Here is an 18,140-nt window from a genome sequence, read left to right on the forward strand (position 1 = left end):
ATGGAAAGGACTAGGGTGACTGAGTAACTACACCGATTCCCAGTTTATACACGGGAGAAGCACAGCTTTACTGTGTACACGCCACACTTCAGTTCCAGCTTTGGGAGCTTTCTTTCCAGCTCTTTATTACCTTTCAAGTGATCACTGGCTGGAGGCAAGGGAGAACAGCAGGGACAAGGCACTAACCGTTCCACAGGCTGAAGCAGAGTTTTAATTGATAGATTAAACAGGAAAGGTTAGCGGAGGCCAGGCCACAAAGGTCTTGTTAAGTCAACTAAGACATTAAGTAGACTTGATTTCAAGGACAATGACCATTTAAAAGCAACTACTCAGGTGTTAACGGAAATGTTCTAAGTAGGAAAGTAGCATAATATTTTCCGGAAGACAGTGCTGGCTGAATGGGGGAATGGACAGAAGGAGAGACAGACCGCCAAAGACTATGGACTTGAATTAGGTATTATGGAGAAAAATCATAGTTGTCAGGAGCTTCACATGTCCAGTCAACAGGATTTGGAGTGGTTAGATGTGGAAAGTGATGGAAAGGGAGTATTTCAAAATAACTTTTTTTTGGCATCGGCAACTACATGAATGGCGTGACATTCATTGTGCCAGGCTGCTGGGGCAGGTGGGAATGATGGGTTTAAGAGGAATTAAATTTTATGTATACTGAATTATTTACAGGACATCCACTTGGAAACCTCCAACATACACTGAGATACCTTTATCTGCTGCTGCGGAGTGATACCTGGGCTGGGCCAGAGACACAACTATGGGAGTTTTTCACTGCGAAAAGCAACCAAAGCCAAGAGAGTCAGAAGATCCAGAACACCAAGCACTACGGGTCAAGCTAAAGATTGACTCCATGACTGTTCATAGAGGTCAGTCGGGAACAGTATTTGCGTGATACCCTGTAGCAACGTAGGGGAGTCTACAAATAGAAGAAAAGCAATGACCCCCACGCACAGATCAGCAAGGTAGCAGCAGCTTTAAAAAGCGGAATTCAGAGAGTTGGCAGTTCTGCTGAAGTAGCTGACTGAGGTCTAGGCTGGGAAGCGAAGCTGAACAAGTTATCAGAGCTGACCTATTAGAAGGAGGAAGTGGTCTGTGGGGGATGGGATCAGAGCGAAGAGTTACTTTACAAATCTATAACGAACAGATCTATAAACACTTACTGGGAGAAGCTGAGGACCTAGCAGGAAGATAAGCATGACCCTTTGATGTATTATTGGCAAAAGAAAACCAGGATCAATTGGGAAAATTGTGTCGATTTCTGTTTTTACTGCTCGGTGGACCTGCCTTCTTACTTATTCCAGTGACCATGTAACTGTGAGTATACGTTTACAATCGCACACTTTTTAAGCACTTCCTTATACTAAGATCCTTTTTAATAAAAGTATAAAAGTAATTATAGCAAAAAAAAAAAAGTTTTAATAATTCCTCTAGTTATTTTAATGGGAATTTAAATTTTAACATGAAGTATGTGAAAAATGGTAAAATTGAAAAACTATTCTAAGAAACAATTTTCAAATGGTAAAGTAATGTTTATAGGACAGATATAAAATTCTGAAGATCTATAGTACATGAAAATAGAATGAGATCAAAATAAATATTATATCCTTTTTAGGAACTTTGCTGTAGAAAACTGGACTTAAATGTAACTGATATCAATCTTGACAAATTAGATTTTCAAATACTTAGGTAAGTAGTAATTAGTAATTAATAATTAGTAATTAACTCCTTAGGAATTCTAAGTTATTTAACCATTGGCTTTCGCATCTGATAAATTTAGACACATTTCTTAAAAACTAGAATTTGAGATGAGTCATATAATATGAAATTTCTACATGAGTCATAAAATTAGGAAAAATACCCATTTTTTCAAATTCTTGTATATAAGAAGTATATCAAGTTGATTGCAAAAAGAAAATTCAGTGTTAAACTGCTTTAACACAGACATATATGTTATTTTACAAGGGTATGAAATGTTGATAGTACATACCGTAACTGCAACATCCACTTATGAAATAATTGTTCATATTGTTGATTTAGTTGTTTAAGTTCAGCAGAAAAGGAAGGAGAAACTTTGCCCAATAAGTTACGCAAAGTTTGCTTTAAAAAAAAAAAAGAAAATCATTCTCAAACCATAAACATCAAAAGCAGTCCAAACTAAAAATATTTCACTAGAGGTAGAGGTTAGAAGAGGCCAGTGGTAGAAATATTACTGTAATCAGGTTTCGTAATGAGTGCATTAACGGAATACACATAACATTTCAAGTATGATTTAAGTGTTTTCTTTAAAAAAATTTTTTTTTAGAGAGCATGAGACTGAGAGCAAGAGAGAGCGTGCATGTGAGTGCAGGGGGAGGGGAGGAGGAGAGGGAATAAGAGAATCCCAAGCAGGCCCCCCACCTAGTGCAGAGCACAGTCCAACATGGGGCTCGATCCCATGACCCTGAAATCATGACCTCAGATAAAACCAAGAGCTGGACTCCCAAATGAGCTACCCCAGCACTCCTCTTTTCTTAAAAATTTGTAAGCATCGTTTTCAGTACAAATATATAACAGTAAAGAATTTCTCAAGTTTTGTTTAGAACCATTTCCATGTTTATAAATTCCAAATATAAGGCTTTAATTTCTAAAAATATTATTACCATAAGTAGATGATTAAACCTGCCTCCCAGCTTTTACAACAAATCCAAAGAGATTTTTTTTTAATTTTTTTTTAAAAGATTTTATTCATTTATTTGACAGGGAGAGAGAGAGATCACAAGTAGTCAGAGAGGAAGGCAGCGAGAGGGGGAAGAGCCCAATGCGGGCCTCGAGCCCAGGATGACCTGAGCTGAAGGCAGAGGCTTAACCCACTGAGCCACCTAGGCACCCAATCAAACAGATTTTTAAAAACCTACGAATTTGAAGAAATGTGAAAGCTTATGGTAACAGTGAAATATGAATTCTCAGAAAACATTAAAGGTTCTTTATAATTTACCATTATCACTAGTAAAATAAACTTGTATCTTTGTTTCTCTACCAAGAGCTGCTGCTGCTGCTTTTTTTTTTTTAAAGTAGGCTCCACACACAGGATGCGGCTTGAACTCTTGACCCTGAGATCAAGACCTGAGGTTGAGTCAGTAAATCCCGCTCTACTGACTGAGCCACCCAGATGCTTCATTAACATTTAATTTTTTAAAATTTTTATTTATTAAATATCTCTACCCTCAACGAGGGGCTCAAAACAATGATCCCAAGATCAATAGTCACAAGTGCTAGCCAGGTAAGCCCCAAAGCTTCTTCTAACAAATCCATCTTTGATAAGTACAGCAAAGTTTTGTGTTTTTCTTTCATTTTTTTTTTTAAGGTTTTATTTATTTACTTGACAGACACAGGGAGAGAGGGAACACAAGCAGGGGGAGTGGAAGAGGGAGAAGCAGGCTTCCTGCCGAGCAGGGAGCCCCATGCGGGGCTCGGTCCCAGGACCCGGGGACCATGACATGAGCCAAAGGCAGACGCTTAACGACTGTGCCATGTAGGTGCCCCTAGATTTTAAGGAAGTGCCTGGGTGGCACAGTGAGATAAGCATCCAACTCTTGATCTCAGGTCGGTTCTTGATCTCAGGGTTGTGAGAGCATGGATAGGACTTAAAATAATAAATGAATGAATGAATAAGATTTTATTTTTAAGTAATCTCCACACCCAATGTGGGACTCAAACTCACAATTCCAAGATAAGAGTCACATGCTCTACTGACTGAGCCAGCCAGATGCCCCAGTATGGCAAAGTTTTTTAAACAATAACGTAAATAAACTGCAGAACGTACATTGCCCGGTACCCAAAACTTAGAAATTCATGCTGGTGAATCAAATATAGCTCACTGTCTGAAGAGAAAACTCTAGCAAAAAGCTATATATGCGGGGCGCCTGGGTAGCTTTAGTGGGTTAAAGCCTCTGTCTTCAGCTCAGGTCCCCCCTCTCTGCCTGCCTCTCTACTTGTGACCTCTGTCAAATAAATAAAAATAAAATCTTAAAAAAAAAAAAAGCTATATATGCATTTTACCTTGGGGCTACCATTTTCCCATGATTCTATCCCTTAAGTAAAATACTATTTTAATAGTACAGGGTAGAGGCGGTTAGCTATGTCTGCAGCCAGTGCAAGGCCTTCCCTTCCCTCACTGCTGGCAACAGGTGTTCCTTTCATTTGAGCTCTTTCGGCATCTCAGTCCTGTGAAACCCTGCTTTGACTCTAGACTCATTCCCCCTTCTCCCATGTTGCTTATATCGAAATAGATGCATTATGTAGATGTTAGTTCCATCTCCTCCCTGAAATAGTTCGGTTTCTTGACATGTTTTCAGTTAGTCTTTGATCTGAGTCTCAATATCAATAAGCCAGCTGACAAAAACAGAAACAATGACATCACATCATGTCTTCTAGGTCACAGCAGCTTATCCTCTATATATCTCTTTTCTGTGTCTGTGAGAAGCCCTGTATACCCTAGAAAACCGCAAAAATTCTAGTTTAAAAATAGTTAAGTCTCCAAGCTCCTGGAGCCAGTAACAATCTCTTCTTGATCCAGAGTATCCACCCCACTCTCTACTGAAAAATTTTCTCACTCAAATAGGTTCTCTCTTCTCTCTGGAGGTGATTAATCAAAACCCTGAGTATAACTGGTATTTTTTATAAACTAAGATACCAGAGCCATAGTATACAGTAACCTTGTTACCTTATGGTACTGAGCAGGTTTGCCGTAATTTCAAGAAGCAGATCCATTCTGCTCTTTGCAAGGTCTGTAACTAAGAGGCCGGTCACAGTCCACTTTATGACCAGTGTGCAGTTCAATGAATATGTGAGTTCAAGAATAACAGAGATTAATGCTGCATGGATATCCAAGAAACTATGGCCCTGATGATTATCATAAATCCTGAAGAAATAATAAAGTACTTAGAGAAAAAATTTCAGTTATGGTATATCAAACAGATTTCAAGTTAACCATTTACCATTTTATATAATGAAGTATCAATCGGGTCTCTTTAATTTGTGTTTCCTTTTATCAGGACAATAATTCGGTTTGTGTAAATTTACCCTTCAAATTTGTTGTTTATGCGGTGTACTTTTTATTTTTATTTATTTATTTATTTATTTAAAAAGATTTTATTTTTTATTTGACAGAGATCACAAGTAGGCAGAGAGGCAGGCAGGGAGAGGGAGGAAGGGAAGCAGGCTCCCTGCTGAGCAGAGAGCCCGATGCGGGGCTCGATCCCAGGACCCTGAGACCATGACCTGAGCCGAAGGCAGAGGCTTAACCCACACTGAGCCACCCAGGCACTCCTGCGGTGTACTTTTTAGTTCACACTTTAAAAAAAATATAGAAGCAACATTCCTTACAACATACCTGATCCAGTTTGGCTCGCTTTAGTTTCTGCAGTGTTCTGTCAGAGGTCAAAACTTTTGAACTGCTATGAGCTTCAAAATATTCTTCTACCAAATCACTCTGAAAGCGGATACAGCAAAATCAACTCTTAGTTTCAGATATTTTTAAAATTCTGAAGAATTTTTAATTTTTTAAAAGATTTTATTTATTGGGGTGGGAGGCGGGTAGAGAGAACAAGCAAGAGCCCAAGAGCCAGGGCAGGGAGAAGCAGACTCCCTGCTGGGCAGGGAGCCTGATGCGGGGCTCGATCCCAGGATCATGACCTGAGCCTAGAGGCAGACGTTTAACCCACTGAGCCACCCAGGCATCCCTAGATATTTGATTTTGTTTTGTTTTGTTTTTAAAGATTTTATTTATTTATTTGACAGAGAGACAATGAGAGAGGGAACACAAGCAGGGGGAGTGGGAGAGGGAGAAGCAGGCTTCCCACGGAGCAGGGATCCCAACGTGAGGCTCAATCCCAGGACCCAGGGTCATGACCTGAGGCAAAGACAAATGCTTAACAACTGAGCCACCCAGGTGCCCCTAGATATTTGTTTTTATCAAAACTAGACTATAACATTAGCATAAGAGGATACATGAAATTCTTTATTTGGCTCTATTTTCTTTTTGAAGCAACACCACAGATTAAGGACCAAGGACATCTAAATCTAGTAGTAAAACTGAGTAACTCTTAGGATCATAAAAGTTAAAGAAATGACTAGATGGAAGTAGTCTGTTCACAAAAACGATTCCTAAGTTCCAACATAAAATTTCCATTCAGACTCCTATCGGGACCTTCATTTGCCTTACATAGTTCTAACAAATTCTTTAACAGCTGAAGAACTGGAAATGAGGAAGATATCGGCCATAAAGTAAAAGACCAGCTTACTGTTGCAGTGAAATGGCTCGCTACTTGTTCTGCAGACGTGGGGCAGGACTCACCGCCACGGGGGGGGAGAAGGGATGGAAAACCTTCCAAGCGGTATAGGCTTCCTAGACTCCCCGGAATCTTTACACACAGCACCAGGTAATGAGCTTTTTCTCAGGCCACGGTGCTTACAGTGTTCTTCTCAACAACTCAACACGACCCACAGCCACTTCACAATACCACTTGTACTGACTTGAATATATCAGCAATGTTATAAAAACAAAACTATCTAAAAAGGTATTCACTGAAAAGTCTTGCTTCCAATGATCCAATCAAAATTTATTTAAAAGCTCATTTTTATACAACTGAACTGAGATGTCACCTTTAGCATGTGGCATTGATACATGATTATGAATGCAGACAGGCAAAACAGAAAGTTCGGAAACAGACACAATACAGACAGGCATACTTATGGGAAAGACTAAAAATACAGAAGTAAAGAAAAAAAAATTATGTTGATCCCCCAAATGAATCTCTTTAGGGTAGCTTAGCTTTAAGATAGTACACAATTTTTCTTTAAGGTTAAAGTCTCCACTTACTGTTTTATCTCTTTTCATTTTCTTAGAAGGTGTTTCTTTGCAAACAGGAGCTGACATAGCTTTATTCTGAGATGGACTCTTTTGGCTCATTGTGACTTCGTCAGTGTCCTCTTCACATTCTTGAGCAACGCCATCATCATCTTCTGAGTTGGAAGCAGAATATTCGCTTTCACTGTCAGACTGAGACCTTGGACCTGGCGGGGGGAAAGCAAGTGGGAACATTTGAGAGTCTGACGAGAGGCAGTAGAGGGTAATGGAAAGAGCGTGGACTTTGAAATAAGAGAATTTCACTCCTGGTTTTGTCATTACTTTCTGATTTCCCCAGAGCTAGTTATTATATAAAGTTTCCTGAGCGCCAGTTTCCTCATTTCTCAAATGAAGCTCACAGTGCCTAATTTAATGAACCATTGTGAAGATCACACGGAAAGGTACACACAGCAACTAACAATGCCTGACATCCAAGAACTGTTAATCGTACCTAGTAGCGTTTTTTCTTCTTCCTTGCTAATGAACTCTCATTTTGTAAAATGTGGCAATGTGTCTCACCCTAAGGAATAAATCATCATGGTAATTATCTTTTCTTCTGTCAGATACTTGTTTTCCCAGCCTCTTTTGCAATTAGGATTGGCTATGTAACCCTCTGATCAATGACACTTGAGGTAAAATTACTTGAGGTAAAATAGAAGCTTCTGGGAAATATTTCCCTCACTTATGGAGGGAAAGTCCCTTATTTATACCAATAGCTTAAAGGTAAAAAAGCCATTTGCAATATGAAGCAGAAATTTCGGGTTTTTTCGGTTTTTTTCCTCAAACCGAAAGAGGGAAAATGCTGGTGACAGAACAAGAAGATAGGAAGAACCTGGGTCCCTTTATGACACTGGAGTTACCTCAACCATGGAATGGTCTATTCCTATACTTTTCATGAAGTGAGATAAGTATATGTCTACAGCTTAAGCCATTATTGTAGAATTTTCTGTTGCTACCTATACAAAAAACACCATCCTGAATTGACTCAAAAAATGGTAGCTACTATTCTAAGTATTACTAACAGACAGGCACATTCCATCCCAGAGCCAATACAAGCATTTTATTTTTAAACAAACCATAGCAACTTCTACTACTCCCCAGAAATAATAAAGCTAGTTTTACACTCATGAAGAATAAAACTACTTTACACTCAACAAAGTTTAAAACTTTTATAAAAAGTTAACTTCCAAAATAAGAAAGTTCTTAAGCCAAATCAGTATATCAGTTTTGAACAACATATACATTTCAGAATATCTAGAGTCCACATATAATAACACACAGATCTAAAGGAACAGAAAAAAGGATTTGATTTTGGGAGCACATATACCTTAGCAGAGTCATTTTTATACTGACTGCTGCCCACAGCAAATGCATGGGTTAGAAGTAGCAGAAGGAGCCAGAAAACGCTTCTACCTCATTGACATGTACACTTCTACATGTCTGGAAGGGACTGAGAAGGAAGAGGAAGTTTACCTTCTCTCTAAAAGGGATGATTCTTGATCTCAGGGTCATGAGTTCAACCCCATGGTGGGCCTAGAGCTTACTTGAGGAAAAAAAAAAAAAGGATGGGGCGCCTTGGTGGCTCAGTCAGTTGGGCATCTGACTCACTCTTGATTTTGGCTCAGGTAAAGGTCTCAGGGTGGTGAGATGAAGCCCCGCACAGAGCTCTGGAGCTCCACACTCCGCAGAGAGTCTGTCTCTCCGACCCCTCAACATCCCCCCCACCGCCTGCTCATGCACTCTCTCAAATGAATAAATCTTCAAAAAAATAAATTTAAAAGATAACAGCAGCTAACACCGATGAAACGCACATCAGGGTCAAGCGCTATACTAAGCACTTTTGACATCTTTTATTTCCATTCCTCTCAGAAGGACTCTGGGGCTGGTACAATTTTCACCCCTATTTTGTAAATGAAAAGCCTGAGCCCCAGAGAGGTCTCTGTAAGTGGCAGGCCGAAGATAAAAAACAAGCAGCCTAAGACGAGAACCAACATAAACCATGACTGCCCCTTGTAAAAACTCAGTTTCAAAAGAAATACATACCTATTAATCTTTTCCTCAGACCACTAGGTGCTGCTGACAGAAGTTCACTTTTATCGCTTTTCTGTTTAAAAATAAAGCAATACGGTTTCAATAATCAAATAATAATGATGACATGTAAATTAATGATGGGTGCGTGGAAGGGGCTAGAAAAGAAAAACGTTTTGTTTTCATTAGACTCCCTTTGAATTAGAAGACAATGACAAATGACTCTGTTAGGAAAAAATAGCAGAAAGCAACAAAAACAATGCAACAAATTCCAAAGGATTCCTACAGTGATTCTAGAAGTTGTATTCCAGACATCTATAAAGTATTTTCTATGACGTAAGAAAAAACAAAAAGTATATGAATTAGCCTTTTGAACCACTTTCACCCATCAGATTAGCACAATATTTCTTTTTAAAAAATTGATAATATCCAATGATAATGAGTAGGTGAGGAAATGGGCACTCGCATACATACGGCAGGAGGCCTTTAGATGTGTTTGAAATTTACTGGTGTTGAAGTAACACCTTCTGTGAGGAGGACAAAGAGATCTCTACATTTTACTCCATTATGTTAAGATTTTTAAGCACTTCACAGAAGTATAAAATCTGTTTTTCTTTTCCTCCACACAACATAACACTCTAACACCAATAAATCTCTATAGCACATTAAAATACCCACTGTTGTATAATGTTAGTATTGATAAAAGATAAAGTCCCGGGGTGCCTGGGTGACTCAGTGGGTTAAAGCCTCTGCCTTCGGCAAAGGTCATGATCCCAGGGTCCTGGGACCGAGCCCCGCATCGGGCTGTTCAGCAGGGAGCCTGCTTCCCTTCCTCTCTCTCTACCTGCATCTCTGCCTACTTGTGATGTCAAATGAATAAATAAAATCTTAAAAAAAAAAAAAAAAACCAACAAAAAGATAAAGTCCCTGTGTTATTTTGGCAATATGAAATTATGACAAAAAATTCACGTCTGTTGTCTTGTAATAGGTTGTTAGTGTTAATTTTCAATGTTAACACAATCTGATTTGGGATATTAAAAATAGTACTGTAGGGCACCTGGGTGGCTCAGTGGGTTGGGCCGCTGCCTTCGGCTCGGGTCGTGATCTCGGGGTCCTGGGATCGGGCTCTCTGCTCAGCGGGGAGCCTGCTTCCCTCTCTCTCTCTCTGCCTGCCTCTCTGACTACTTGTGATTTCTCTCTGTCAAATAAATAAATAAAATCTTTTAAAAAAGTACTGTAATAAATGAACTGCGCCCAATGGATTTATAAAGTATATGAACTTTTCTGATCCCGATCCTTAAAAAATGTTTTTACATTTTGCACATCTTGATCTACATGTGCATACAGCATACCATTGAAACAAATTATAATGAAATAATACTTACAAAATAGAGTTTCTCAATTTTATTCTCTCATTTTTTAAACTGCAGGTCATAGCCTATTAAACTCATCTCAAGACTGAAAGTGGAGACAGCTGTGCCTCCATGTGGATTAATTATCAGGGATGGAAACATCTGTGTCAAAATAACCGTTGTGGAAAATTCTTGCTCAAAAAGGTAAGGCTATAAATTAATAAATAACGACAGTGTTTGCTACAGAAATTTTTGCAAACTACCTTATCTAGACAGTTTGCTCATTTGGGCATCCTGGTCTCCCATCAGGATAACAGATAATTCAGCAAGGCAAGCAGCTAATCCAACAAGAGTTCATTCTTCAGGACTCCGTTCAAGATCCTCTCTTTTCTGTGTCCACCAATCTTTAAATATCATATCATGAGTTTTGTCTATACATATCAGTTTCCCATCCTGATAGCTGTGCATAAGCCTTTTGAGTCCAGATCCCCAAGCCCTATAAATATTCTCTCCTGAATCCCCCCTTCTAAGATAGTGCACTAAGACTGCCACTGTGACGTTGTCTCTCATCGTGGTCAGTCTTCTGATGGTTTCTTAGGGGAACTGACAAGATCCACTTATGTATTGTGATCCACACCTTGAAAAGGAATGTGCTAATATATCTATATTCTTGACTGGATTATGGAAATGAGTTTTGTTCTTTGATGGTCATATAGTACATACGATATAATACAGGAAGAAAGCATTATCAAAGACAAAAGGAGACTCTAACATGTCTACTCTCACATCTAGACTTGCCTAAATAGGGGCGCCTGGGTGGCGCAGTGGGTTAAGCCGCTGCCTTCGGCTCAGGTCATGATCTCAGGGTCCTGGGATTGAGTCCCGCATCGGGCTCTCTGCTCAGCAGGGAGCCTGCTTCCCTCTCTCTCTCTGCCTGCCTCTCTGCCTACTTGTGATCTCTCTCTGTCAAATAAATAAATAAAATCTTAAAAAAAAAAAAAAAATTTTAGACTTGCCTAAATAGGACATTTGTACACAGGCCATAACCATGACCCTGAATGTCTATACTCACATTCTTATAAGGAGTTCCCCAAATTTAGCATATGCACAATTCCAGGCACGTCAAAATTTATAGCCTTCAAGCCTGGATACACATACTCACACATACTCATTGTGATGGGTTCATTCATGCCCATCTGGGCTTGTTCATATCCAGAGAGGGCCACTTGACAAGGCAGAATGAAAAACCAAAAACACAAAGGGAAGAATAAAAATTGTCAATTCTTTTCAGCTACCCTGGAACAAATTTACCAAAACCAACCTGGTATTCCAATGTAAATTATGAAAGGATATACTAATGGATTTAATGGATCTTGGCATCAGTCCCTCAAGAAACCTCATAACATTATGTATAAAAGCAAAGCAAAGCAAAACCAAACAAAACCCATAAAATTTCCAGGCCGGTTCTACTAAGGTGAAAATTCCCAGAGATAGTTCTGACAGAAACGGCACAGGGGTTGGGTGTAGAACACCTGGCTTCATTTTTCATCTTTTCTCTTTCTGAGTTAGATGAACTCAGACGATCACTTCCCTTCTGGGAACCTCGGATTCTTCATCTCACGTAAGGTATCCCGTACACTGAGATGAGTGCCCAGCTGTCATCATGTCTTTGTAACACTAATGTTTTTGCTTGTTTTCGATCAACCGCTTACCTTCAACTGAACTTTGTCTGAAGCAGAATGCTCTGAAGAATAAAAGAAAAAGGCATTACTTACCACAGTACTTCAATTTTCATCATAGCCTAGTTTCATTCAACTGCTCCACACTCTCCATAAACTGTGGACTTCCAAACCCCCCAAAGCCTTATTTCAAATAGAATGTGGCAAAGCAGTTCCTTCATGAGCATTCAACTAACTCAAGCCAATGATAAGAGGCTTTTGTTTTTTTTAATTTCCATATAATGTGTTACCTGTTTCAGGGGTACAGGTCTGTGATTCGTCAGTCTTACACAACACACAGCGCTCACCACAACACACATCCTCTGATCACAGGGTTTGAAGAGTATTTCTAGTTGACCCTGTCAGTTTGCACAACTTCAATCGGCACAATTATTTCCCCCTTTTATTGAGGGCTAAATATGGGTATACTAAGGCACAAACTGGGTATTAACCATATTTTGTTGAATGAATTTTCAGAACAGAAAAGAGTATATAGCAATGCAGTTACACAAAAACAAGAAGCATAACTTGAAGCAACTAAGAAAACTCTACTCAAAGAGCTGAGATAGAATCTTACCCTTGCTACACTGAGGAATGTTTATCATAATTTCAGGATCATTCTTCAAACCGAATGAAACATTTTTTCTTGGTGTGTTTGCTAGTTCTGAAGCTGTAAACAGACAATAGTATATAAAACAATCTTTAATGGATGACAGCAGATGAAGGTGGAAATAGCTTCATTTCACTTACGTAAGTTTTTTTTTTTTTTAAGATTCATTTATTTATTTGAGAGAGAGAGACAGAGCGCCCATGTGCTAGAGAGTAGGAGGAAGGGCAGAGGGAGAGAATCTTCAAGCAGACTCCCACCAAGCGTGGAGCCTGACGTGGGGCTCAACCCCATGACCCATGAGACCTGAGCCAAGATCAAGAGTTAGCTGCTTAAAAAAAAAAAAAGAAAAGAAAAAAAGTGGTTGCTTAACCAATTGAGCAACCCAGGTGCCCCCTCACTTACATAAATTCTTAGGGAAAAACAAAACAAAAAAAGAACCCACCTGCTACTATTACCAGGAAGATACACAAACCTATCCATCTTAAGAGCACTGCCTCTTACCTTTGTTTGCTATGTTCCAAGCATCTTAAGTCTTCTTTCAATTATCTACAGGTGTCTCAAGAAAATACAAATAAACAGTTTTGGCCTTACTGCTTTCTATAATTGTCATTCTTTCTCCCTCTCTTCTCCACTGACAATTTTACACTCTTTCCACTCTTTCCATTTCTTTATCATACACAGCTGAGGCATACCTTTACTAGGGGTAAGAAAGAATGGCCAGAAAATAGGATCTAGAATCAAATGGAAACTGTGTATGTTTAAAACTATGCTTTAAAGGGGCACCTGGGTGGCTCAGTGGGTTAAGCCGCTGCCTTCGGCTCAGGTCATGATCTCAGGGTCCTGGGATCGAGTCCCGCATCGGGCTCTCTGCTCAGCAGGGAGCCTGCTTCCTTCTCTCTCTCTCTGCCTGCCTCTCAGTGTACTTGTGATTTCTCTCTGTCAAATAAATAAATAAAATCTTTAAAAAAAAAAAAAACTATGCTTTAAAAATTCTTAACTCTCCCACCACATGTGGTTTATTTTATTTTGTGTCCAAAGTTCTGTAATACATGTGAATAATATATAAACTATAAGAGAGCACTGAACAGATGGCTGTTTCTTCAACTGAGCATCAGATTAAATAGTTGGCTTCTAAAATAGAGGGCCATTTTAAATGAAAACTATAATCTTTACCTTTAAAGATACTTACGTTTTCAATTGCATGAGAGCCATGCGGAATGGAGCCTAACTAAGGAATGGATTTGTATTTCCCAATTTAACATACACTGGCCCCGGGGCGCCTGGGTGGCTCAGTTGGTTGAGCGACTGCTTTCGGCTCAGGTCATGATCCTGGAGTTGCGGGATCGAGTCCCGCATCAGGCTCCCAGCTCCACGGGGAGTCTGCTTCTCTCTCTGACCTTCTCCTTGCTCATACTCTCAATCATGTCTCTCTCTCAAATAAATAAATAAAATATTAAAAAAAAAAAAAAACATACACTGGCCCATTGTTCACTGAGAAAAAAAGGGATATACTATTTAAATTATATCCTTGCCCCCTTTTGCTTTTAAAGGAGAAAGTATACTTGAATTTGTGTAAGTTAAAGCCACTTTACTGACTCAAATTCTTCCTAACCTGTTTCACAGTTTTAGCCTCCAAACTTGAAATGGATCCAGAATACCCAGGATAGTCTCCACAAATGAACTGCCTTCTTTTTTCTTAACTAACCTCCTTGGTCTTCTGTATCATTGACTAGAAATTTTTTTTATCTTACTTTGAAACTATTCCTCCATTTGCATTCTAGGACATTATCCCGGCCCACAGCTACTGTTGGTAGTTATTCCATCTTTTCTCTGCTTTCCCCTTTACATGTTCTATCTCTAAGTATTCCTAAAACCAGCCCTTTGCTTTCTCTTCACACCAGAACAATGTGCTATGTTTAGATTAAAGGCTGTTGATCTAAAGGATAGGGAAAAAAGCTTTACATCAACAAAAACCTACATTAAGCACAAAGTGATTTAGCTGGGATCATTTTGGTTATTTGTTGCAACATGGAAAACTTCTGTTTTTAAGTAACTCTTAAACTACAAAAGGGAAGGAAAAGGAAGAGTTGAAGAGGAAAAAGAGTAAAAGTTAACCACATACAGCTCTTGACTCTACTAATAAAAAATTGGGCATATATTGTCTTTTTCATTTTTCTAATAATTCATTTGTGCTGTATTTTATATAGCTGGTCTGTAACCAATTGGAAATTTTAAAATAAAATTGTAAAATTTTCTTTGCTTTCTCATTAGGCTATTATTTATCCTATCAACCTATCTATTTTTTAATTTCCCTAAAGTCTTCCCTTTCTACAAGCTTGCTGAACTCCTTCCTGTTCTCTACTGGTATTTCTACCAAGTTTGCTCTTTATTTGCTCTTCTATTGCATTCATTTAATTATCCAAGACATGTATTTTAAAAAGCCGCCCGGTCTAACTCCTAGTGTATTTCTAGTCCTGTATCTTCATTAGCCCAATTATATTTAACCATTTATATACAGTAATATATGATTTTATGGCCAATTATATTTAATCATTTATACGCAGTAATATATGATTTTATGGCTTATTATGAATAATAAGCAAAAATTTATCTAAAAAATACTAAGGCTGGAGTGCCTGGGTGGCTCCGTTGGTGTATGACTTGTGTCAGGTCATGATCTCACCGTCCTGGGATCAGGCCCTGCATGGGGCTCTGTGCTCAGCGGAAAGTCTGCTTCCTCCTTTTTCCTCAGCCCCGCCCCGCTCTCTTACTCTCTCAAATAAATAAAATCTTTAAAAAAGAAAAAAATACTAAAACCTTCTACTTCACTGATATAATTAGATGTAAACACAATTAGCGACAATACTTAATAAGTGAAAGAAACTATTTAAAGACCATTACAGAGGAGCCTAGGCAGCTCAGTGGGTTAAGCCTCTGCCATCAGCTCAGGTCATGATCTCAGGGTCCTGGGATCGAGCCTGGCATCAGGCTCTCTGCTCAGCAGGGAGCCTGCTTCCTCCTCTCTCTGCCTATTTGTGACCTCTCTCTCTCTTTCTCTGTCAAATAAATAAATAAAATCCTTAAAAAATAATATTAAGTAAAAATAAAAAAATAAAGACCATTATAACTAAACATTAGTCCTAACTAAAACACAGATTTTATAAAATGTGATCAATTTCAAATTATCTAGAAAATCATCTTTTCATGACTGAATATATATATTTTTTCCTTTTTTAAAGATTTTATTTATTTGACAGAGGGAAAGAGAGCATGAGCAGGGGGAGCAGGAGAGAGAGAAGCAGGTTCCCCACTGAGCAGGGAGCCCGATGTGGGGCTCAATCCTAGGAACCTGGGATCATGACCTGAGCTGAAGGAAGACAGCCAACGAACTGAGCTGCCCAGGCGCCCCCATGACTCTCTTTCATTTGTGTTGACAGAAATGTACAACATAACAATACTTAAGTTTCTTGCATCCCATATAATGGAAGACCTACATCATGGTTATTATATGCATGTTGAAGATCTACTAGGAGAACTTCTACTTGGCAACTCTTCTGGGGCTCCTCTCCACTATTAGTTCTGTTTCTCCAATGTTCTTTGTCCTGTTTCACGGTTTGGGGGTTTCAGGTTAGTCTTGGTGTCTATCTGATCCTTTCTGTAATAATTGTTTTAGCATTTATTCTCTGGTTTCTCAGCAATCCTACACAGAATCCAGTCTTTTTCATAAGTCAAAAAACTTTCAATTACTTGATGTGGATTATAAACTCTAAGAAATAGATCAGTTACTATAAATTATCGTACTTGCCATGTTAGTTTCAAAATTAATAATGAATTTCATATTAAACCTTTTAGAAAAACTGCATTTTGCAAATAATTAATTATTATGTTCTATTACATACGTCTTAAGTTTCTCACTTGATCTTGAATGTTTACTTGGTTACTGGCCAGAATGACTGCATAAAAACACACTACTTCAGAAATATATGTCGGTGTTCTATAATTACAGATTAAAAGCCCTATTACACCACTATTACATTTTACCGGGTGGTTAATTATTATTCCCTACTCTTGACTTCTTGGTGTCCCAAACCTTCATATACTTATGGGCCTCCTTAATTTTCAAACTGCTTTCACATGTTATTTTCCTTCCTCCAAGTTTTCAAATCTAACCCCCATACCACAGAACCCACATAAAGTTTAATTTTAATGTTGTATGCAATTTATTTTAGTCTAGTTTTTAAAAATCAGTAATTCATGTATAATTAATGTAAGTGGTAAGTTAAGTAAGAAAATGTCACAATAGCCCATTTGTAGCAATTTTATAGCTTTCTACAATATAAACATTTTTATATACATAGTATAAAATTCTTATTTAATAAACTCAAAATATTTGTGATTTAGGTGACTCATATACTTAAAAATTTATTCAGAGCCTGTGCTACATGTGGGAAGAAGATGAAGCCAGGAGTCCTAAGATGAGAAGCTCAAAACCTAGCTGGGAACAGAAGACATATATGAGCATGAAAATCTGACTTTATGTATGCTTGAAAATGTGATTATAAAATGACATCCCTCATTCTTCTAGGGAATGCAATAAGATGATAACTGTGGGGAATGTGGTGAAGTACACCTTCTTAGAAAAGCAACTTACCTAATTTAGCCATCTTTTCAGAGTGTTTTCTGTTCTGAAAAGAATAAACTTTATTCCCACCATCTGCAGCAGAGCCATTTTTCAAGGATTCTGAAAGAGAAAATGCAATATGTTTTGGAAAAATAAGCAATAATAAGAAAAAAATCTTTACTAAAAACCCAAGATTTGTACCCTCTATTGTCTTGCATAAAGGTTTAACAATACATATTTATACATAAAATATTTTTAGAAATACAAAAGAACTATTTCTATAAATTTTAAACACAGAAAACCTATTACTCTTCACAATAAACACACACACACACATACACACATACATACACTGCACAGCTCCCCTCCCGAAAGCCCCTCCAGACTGAGGGAGATACATTCATCATACTGTTGCCCCTAAGGTGGGAAAACCAAAGAGACTCTAGTATGTTTTCTTTCTGAAGCAAATACACAAAGTGCGATGGAGCTGAGGCTGAGATTTAAATAGTTACACGGTTGCAGCTCTCTTACTCCCTATGGAGATAGTGATTTAAATTCATGCAATCATCCCCTTAAATGAAACTGCTACCTGCAACATACCAGATGTGCACGGCTAGTAGCACAGCAATTCTCAAAGTGTGCTGGCGTCAGGTATCTCAGGTCCCCGAGGCCAAAACTGTTTCATAACACTAAGATATTATTTGACATTTTCTTAATCAAGAGTAGAGAGTGAGGGGCGCCTGGGTGGCTCAGTGGGTTCAGCCTCTGCCTTCGGCTCAGATCATGATCTCAGGGTCCTGGGATTGAGCCCCGCATCGGGCTCTCTGCTCAGCAGGGAGCCTGCTTCCCCCTTTCTCTGCCTGCCTCTCTGCCTACTTGTGATTTCTGTAGAAACATAAATCTTAAAAAAAAA

At 38.6% G+C, this 18,140-nt stretch overlaps 1 protein-coding gene and 1 long non-coding RNA gene across 4 annotated transcripts in view; one reads left to right on the top strand and one right to left on the bottom strand.

The window, feature by feature from the left end:
• The window catches only part of ORC2 (origin recognition complex subunit 2), a 45,450-nt gene that overhangs the window by 12,034 nt on the left and 15,276 nt on the right, over positions 1-18,140 (bottom strand). For all 3 annotated transcript variants that reach the window (XM_059393170.1, XM_059393168.1, XM_059393169.1), the window contains exons 5-11: positions 17,258-17,347; positions 12,574-12,666; positions 11,991-12,022; positions 8,942-9,002; positions 6,872-7,065; positions 5,384-5,482; positions 2,000-2,109 (exon numbers count right to left, since the gene is read on the bottom strand). In XM_059393170.1, the coding sequence (XP_059249153.1) occupies positions 2,000-2,109; positions 5,384-5,482; positions 6,872-7,065; positions 8,942-9,002; positions 11,991-12,022; positions 12,574-12,666; positions 17,258-17,347 (679 nt within the window). The remainder of the gene's footprint in view (positions 1-1,999; positions 2,110-5,383; positions 5,483-6,871; positions 7,066-8,941; positions 9,003-11,990; positions 12,023-12,573; positions 12,667-17,257; positions 17,348-18,140) is intronic.
• Positions 87-17,262, top strand: LOC132013444 (uncharacterized). The gene is made up of 3 exons (XR_009403006.1): positions 87-1,326; positions 10,357-10,482; positions 17,008-17,262. It is a non-coding gene; the product is annotated as an uncharacterized LOC132013444 (long non-coding RNA).

This window comes from Mustela nigripes, chromosome 3, assembly GCF_022355385.1.
Source record: "Mustela nigripes isolate SB6536 chromosome 3, MUSNIG.SB6536, whole genome shotgun sequence".
Lineage (NCBI taxonomy): Eukaryota > Metazoa > Chordata > Mammalia > Carnivora > Mustelidae > Mustela > Mustela nigripes.